The sequence below is a fragment of the Boleophthalmus pectinirostris genome, unplaced genomic scaffold (genome assembly GCF_026225935.1).
Source record: "Boleophthalmus pectinirostris isolate CB_2022bp ecotype Guang Dong unplaced genomic scaffold, ASM2622593v1 HiC_scaffold_16, whole genome shotgun sequence".
Classification (NCBI taxonomy): domain Eukaryota; kingdom Metazoa; phylum Chordata; class Actinopteri; order Gobiiformes; family Gobiidae; genus Boleophthalmus; species Boleophthalmus pectinirostris.
The window spans coordinates 38,267,352-38,274,005 of NW_026571095.1; the positions used below are offsets into that span (position 1 = coordinate 38,267,352).

At 51.0% G+C, this 6,654-nt stretch overlaps 1 protein-coding gene across 10 annotated transcripts in view; it reads left to right on the forward strand.

Moving 5' to 3' along the window:
• Positions 1-1,004: 1,004 nt before the first annotated feature.
• The window catches only part of tmub1 (transmembrane and ubiquitin-like domain containing 1), a 6,783-nt gene continuing 1,133 nt past the window's right edge, over positions 1,005-6,654 (forward strand). For all 10 annotated transcript variants that reach the window (XM_055151969.1, XM_055151971.1, XM_055151970.1 and 7 more), the window contains exons 1-3: positions 1,005-1,113; positions 4,280-4,477; positions 4,865-5,088. In XM_055151969.1, coding sequence (XP_055007944.1) covers positions 4,325-4,477; positions 4,865-5,088 — 377 coding nt within the window. In that variant the 5' untranslated portion in view covers positions 1,005-1,113; positions 4,280-4,324. The remainder of the gene's footprint in view (positions 1,114-4,279; positions 4,478-4,864; positions 5,089-6,654) is intronic.

A 6,654-nucleotide genomic window follows, 5' to 3' on the forward strand; every position in this document is an offset into this window, starting at 1 on the left:
ACAGTGTGTACACAGTGTGTGTACTTGTACACAGTGTGTGTACATGTACTTGTACACAGTGTGTGTACTTGTACTTGTACACAGTGTGTGTACTTGTACACAGTGTGTGTACTTGTACACAGTGTGTGTACTTGTACACAGTGTGTGTACTTGTACTTGTACACAGTGTGTGTACTTGTACACAGTGTGTGTACTTGTACTTGTACACAGTGTGTGTACTTGTACAGTGTGTGTACTTGTACTTGTACACAGTGTGTGTACTTGTACACAGTGTGTGTACTTGTACTTGTACACAGTGTGTGTACTTGTACACAGTGTGTGTACTTGTACTTGTACAGTGTGTGTACTTGTACTTGTACACAGTGTGTGTACATGTACTTGTACACAGTGTGTGTACTTGTACACAGTGTGTGTACTTGTACTTGTACACAGTGTGTGTACTTGTACAGTGTGTGTACTTGTACTTGTACACAGTGTGTGTATGTGTATACAGTGTGTGTACGTGTACTTGTACACAGTGTGTGTACCTGTACTTGTACACAGTGTGTGTACACGTGTGTGTACTTGTACTTGTACACACTGTGTACAGTGTGTGTATACACAGTGTGTGTACTTGTACTTGTACACTTGTACACAGTGTGTGTACATGTACTTGTACACAGTGTGTGTACTTGTACTTGTACACAGTGTGTGTACTTGTACACAGTGTGTGTACTTGTACTTGTACACTTGTACTTGTACACAGTGTGTGTACTTGTACTTGTACACAGTGTGTGTGCTTGTACTTGTACACAGTGTGTGTACATGTACTTGTACACAGTGTGTGTACTTGTACACAGTGTGTGTACTTATACACAGTGTGTGTACTTGTACACAGTGTGTGTGTACTTGTACACAGTGTGTGTACTTGTACTTGTACACAGTGTGTGTGTACTTGTACACAGTCTCGTGCGCAGCGGTTCTGCGCAGGCCTGTCATGTGCACGTGCGTCCTGCAGAGGGCTCGCGCCTCATTAGCATTAGCTTCATTAGCTTGTTAGCATGCTCGTGCTCGTTAGCCGCGGTTAGCTCGTGCTTTAGCCGGGCCGCTCATGAGGACCGTCCCCGCACAACAGTGAGTGTCCCGGGAAGACGAGCAGAGCCGCCGGGCGCACGGCTCCGGCTCGTCCGGGTCCGGGTCCGGGTGTGTGGATCGGACCGGGTCAGACACGCGGGGCTCCGGTTCTAAAGCGCCTTGGGTTAGGGTTAGCATTAGCATTAGCATTAGCACTTCCGCTTCGGAGAGCAGAGTTTGGGAAGTTTAGTTCGGTTTGGTTCGGTTTGGTTCGGTGTCAGAACGAGGGAACGGCGCTGCTGGTCTGTGTGGTTCTGTGTGTGGTTCTGTGTGTGGTTCTGTGTGTGGTTCTGTGTGTGGTTCTGGTCTGTGTGTGGTTCTGTGTGTGGTTCTGTGTGGGTTCTGTGTGTGTGGTTCTGTGTGTGTGGGTCTGTGTGTGGGGTGTGTTGTGTGTGTGTGGTTCTGTGTGTGGTCTGTGTGTGGTTCTGTGTGTGGTTCTGTGTGTGGTTCTGTGTGGTTCTGTGTGTGGTGTCTGTGTGTGGTTCTGTGTGTGGGTCTGTGTGTGGTTCTGTGTGTGGTTCTGTGTGGTTCTGTGTGTGTCTGTGGGTCTGTGTGTGGTTCTGTGCTGTGTGTGGGTCTGTGTGTGGTCTGTGTGGTTCTGTGTGTGGTTCTGTGTGTGGTTTCTGTGTGTGTGTGTTCTGGTGGGTCTGTGTGTGGTTCTGTGTGTGGTTCTGTGTGTGTGGTTCTGTGTGGTTCTGTGTGTGGTTCTGTTGTGTGGTTCTGTGTGGTTCGTGTGTGTGTGTGGGTCTGTGTGTGGGTCTGTGTGTGGTTCTGTGTGTGTCTGTGTGTTCTGTGTGTGGTCGTGTGTGTGTGTCTGTGTGTGGTTCTGTTCTGTGTGGTTCTGTGTGTGTGTGTGTGGTTCTGTGTGTGTGGGTCTGTGTGTGGTTGTGTGTGGTTCTGTGTGTGGTTCTGTGTGGTCTGTGTGGGTTCTGTGTGTGGTTCTGTGTGTGGTTCTGTGTGGTTCTGTCGTGGGTCTGTGTGTGGTCTGTGTGTGGTTCTGTGTGTGGGTCTGTGTGTGGTTCTGTGTGTGGTTCTGTGTGTGTGGTTCTGTGTGGTTCTGTGTGTGGGGTCTGTGTGGTTCTGTGTGGTGTGTTGTTCTGTGTTCTGTGTTCTGTGCGTGGGTCTGTGTGTGGGTCTGTGGGTCTGTGTGTGGTTCTGTGTGTGGTTCTGTGTGTGGTTCTGTGTGTGGTGTGTGTGTTCTGTGTGGGTCTGTGTGTGGTTCTGTGTGTGGTTCTGTGTGGTTCTGTGCGTGGGTCTGTGTGGGTCTGTGTGTGTTCTGTGTGTGTGTGGTTCTGTGTGGTTCTGTGCGTGGGTCTGTGTGTGGTTCTGTGTGGTTCTGTGTGTGGGTCTGTGTGTGTGTGTGGTCTGTGTGTGGTTCTGTGTGGTTCTGTGCGTGGGTCTGTGGGTCTGTGTGTGGTTCTGTGTGGGTCTGTGTGTGTGTCTGTGTGTGTGGTTCTTGGTGTGTGGTGTGTGTTCTGTGTGTGGGTGTGTGGGTCTGTGTGTGTGGTTCTGTGTGTGGTGTGTGTGGTTCTTGTGTGGTTGTGTGTGGTTCTGTGTGTGTGGTCTGTGGTTCTGTGTGTGTGGTTCTGTGTGTGGTCTGTGTGTGGTTGTGTGTGTGTGTTCTGTGTGTGGTTCTGTGTGTGGGTCTGTTGTGTGTGGGTCTGTGTGTGGTTCTGTGTGTGGGTCTGTGTGTGGGTCTGTGTGTGTGTGGTTCTGTGTGTTCTGTGTTCTGTGTGGTTCTTGTGTGGTTCTGTGTGTGGTTCTGTGTGTGGTTCTGTGTGTGGTTCTGTGTGTTCTGTGTGTGTTCTGTGTGTTCTGTGTGTGTGGTTCTGTGTGGGTCTGTGTGTGGGTCTGTGTGTGGTTCTGTGTGGTTCTGTGTGTGGGTCTGTGTGTGGTTCTGTGTGTGGTTCTGTGTGTGGTCTGTGTGTGGTTCTGTGTGTGGTTCTGTGTGTGGTTCTGTGTGGGTCTGTGTGTGTGTGGTTCTGTGTGTGTTCTGTGTGTGGTTCTGTGTGGGTCTGTGTGTGGTTCTGTGTGTGGGTTCTGTGTGTGTGTGTTCTGTGTGTGGTTCTGTGTGTGTTCTGTGTGTGTTCTGTGTGGTTCTGTGTGTGGGTCTGTGTGTGGTTCTGTGTGTGGTTCTGTGTGTGGTTCTGTGTGTGGTTCTGTGTGGGTCTGTGTGTGGTTCTGTGTGGTTCTGTGTGTGGTTGTGTGTGGGTCTGTGTGGTCTGTGTGGTTCTGTGTGTGGTTCTGTGTGGTGTTCTGTGTGGTCTGTGTGTGGTTCTGTGTGTGGTTTGTGTGTGTGGTTCTGTGTGTGGGTCTGTGTGGTCTGTGTGTGGTTCTGTGTGTTCTGTGTGGGTCTGTGTTGGTTCTGTGTGTGGTTCTGTGTGTGGTTCTGTGTGTGGTTCTGTGTGTGGTTCTGTGTGTGGGTCTGTGTGGTCTGTGGTTCTGTGTGTGTTCTGTGTGTTCTGTTGTGGGTCTGTGTGGTTCTGTGTGTGGTTCTGTGTGTGGTCTGTGTGTGGGTCTGTGTGGTTCTGTGTGGGTCTGTGTGGTTCTGTGTGTGGTTCTGTGTGTGGGTCTGTGTGGTTCTGTGTGGTTCTGTGTGTGGTTCTGTGTGGTTCTGTGTGTTCTGTGTGGTTCTGTGTGTTCTGTGTGTGGTTCTGTGTGGGTCTGTGTTGGAAAGTTCCAGAGTGTGGCATTAAAGCGTTGTTGGGTTTGTCCAGCGTCAGGCGTCGCCTCTCCACAGATCTGACCTGTCCCTGGGCTCAGTGGGTTTACCTGCTCGTCTCCATGGAGTCACTGTGAGTTTAATGCCATAGTGTGGAACATGTCACAGCAACAGCATCTCCATGGAGACGAGCAGGTCCGGGTCTAAACCGGGTCTGAATTGGGTCGTGTGTGCGGGTCTGATCTGGGTCTAAACCTGGTCTAAACCGGGTCTGAACCGGGTCTAAACCTGGTCTAAACTGGGTCTAAACCTGGTCTGAACCGGGTCTAAACCTGGTCTAAACCGGGTCTGAACCTGGTCTAAACCTGGTCTAAACCGGGTCTAAACCTGGTCTAAACCGGGTCTAAACCGGGTCGTGTGTGCGGGTCTGAACCGGGTCTAAACCTGGTCTGAACCGGATCTAAACCTGGTCTAAACCGGGTCTGAACCGGGTCGTGTGTGCAGGTGCCTGCTGCCGCGTTTGCCTTGAGCGCCCAGAGGTCAGAGGTCATGGCGCTGATCGAGGGCGTGGGGGACGAGGTGACCCTGCTCCTCGCCGTCCTGCTGCTGCTCGCCGTCCTCCTGCTCGCCTGGGTCTCCACGGGAACACCCGACGCCACGCCGAGCGCCCGGAGCCCCGAGAGCACCCCCACATCGCCCCAGGTGAGTCCAGAGCGTCCACGAGAGCGCCCCAGGTGAGTCCAGAGCGCCCCAGGTGAGTCCAGATCCACGAGAGCGCCCCAGGTGAGTCCAGAGCGCCCCAGGTGAGTCCAGGTGAGTCCAGACGAGAGAGCGCCCCAGGTGGAGTCCAGATCCAGAGCGCCCCAGGTGAGTCCAGAGCGCCCCGGGTGAGTCCAGAGCGCCCCGGGTGAGTCCAGAGCGTCGAGAGCGCCCCAGGTGAGTCCAGAGCGCCCCAGGTGAGTCCAGATCCACGAGAGCGCCCCAGGTGAGTCCAGATCCACGAGAGCGCCCCAGGTGAGTCCAGAGCGCCCCAGGTGAGTCCAGAGCGCCCACACAGACCCCAGGTGATTGTTATTTCCTGTGGTGCAGGAGGACACGCCCACGTCGTCCACGTCCTCGCCGCTCGACTCCGCCCCCGCCGAAGCGTCGCCGCGGGACGCCGCCGCCGCGGGGGGCGGGGACAAGCCGGGGGAGGGGCTGAGGAGCAGAGGGAGGGACGAGAGGAACAGCCTCGTCCTCAGACTCAAATTCCTCAACGACACCGAAAGAACAGCCACAGTCCAACCACAAGACACTATCGGACACATCAAACAGTGAGTCCTGATCTAGACCTGGTCCTGGTTTAGTCCTGGTTTAGTCCTGGTTTAGACCTAGTTTAGTCCTGGTTTAGTTCTGGTTTAGACCTAGTTTAGTCCTGGTTTAGACCTTTAGTTTTAGACCTGGTTTAGACCTGGTTTAGTTTAGACCTGGTTTAGACCTGGTTTAGACCTGGTTTAGACCTGGTTTAGTCCTGGGACTGGTTTTAGTCCTGGTTTAGACCTGGTTTAGTCCTGGTTTAGACCTGGTTTAGTCCTGGTTTAGACCTGGTTTAGACCTGGTTTAGACCTGGTTTAGACCTGGTTTAGACCTGGTTTAGTCCTGGTTTAGTCCTGGTTTAGAACCTGGTTTACCTGGTTTCTGGTTTAGTCCTGGTTTAGACCTGGTTTAGTCCTGGTTTAGTCCTGGTTTAGACCTGGTTTAGACCTGGTTTAGACCTGGTTTAGTCCTGGTTTCCTGGTTTTAGACCTGGTTTAGACCTGGTTTAGACCTGGTTTAGTCCTGGTTTAGTCCTGGTTTAGTCCTGGTTTAGACCTGGTTTAGACCTGGTTTAGACCTGGTTTAGACCTGGTTTAGTCCTGGTTTAGACCTGGTTTAGACCTGGTTTAGAGGTCTAATTTTCTTTTTACAGACAGTCGGTTTGAGTCTGGATTAAAAGGATATTTATTTGTTCAGACTTGTGATGTGGGAGGAGCCTGTGTGTGTGTGTGTGTGTGTGTGTAAAGTGATTATATTGTTTGTATATTTGTTTCTGCAGCTGCACTGATGTAAATGAGTGTGAATGATCAACATTTACACATATAATGAATCACCGCGGCGCTAGTTTCTTTACTCGTCGTGATGAGTCGGTCGTGATCGAAGCGGCTCTTAGATTCGGCTCTTTGAAGTGAACGACGGGAGCATGTTTCTTATTGGGAGCCGTGTTTTCTCTTTTTCTCACTTTTTCTCCTCAAGTCGCTTGTCGAGCCGTAGCAGAAAACGAAGCTTTCAGAAATGTGCATGTGCAAAGGATAAAAAAAAAAAAGTGCATATTTGGCTGCAGTTCAGCATAAAATGAATAAACCAGGACTAAACTTGGGCTCGAGTGAAGGACCGAGTCCAGACACTTCAGTCCTGGTTCAGTTCTGGTTTAGTCCTGCTTGCAACAAAACAATCTCAAGAGCCGCTTGGGAGCCACAAGAGCCAGCTGCTTTAGTGAGCCGAGCCAAAAGAGCCGGTTCTCCAAAAAAACAACAACTGTAATCCCCGTCACTCGTGTGTAGAATGTGATGTAAAAATGTCATTAGTCCAAACTTCTGTCTGTAAATGTGACGTAAAGAGTCAGAAGAACAATAAATGTTTCTTAAATAAACCCAGTTTAAAATCCACCAGAACCAAACCCAAGTTTTTTAAACAATTCAACATTTACAGTGAATTTTTACATCACTAAATATATCGGCGATTATATCGGCAGCTTCAACTCCCATTATATCGGTTTCACATCGGCCACAACAAAATCCATATCAGTCGGTCCTGGTCCTGACCCGGTGGTCCTGACCCGTGTGTCCTGACCCGGTGGTTCC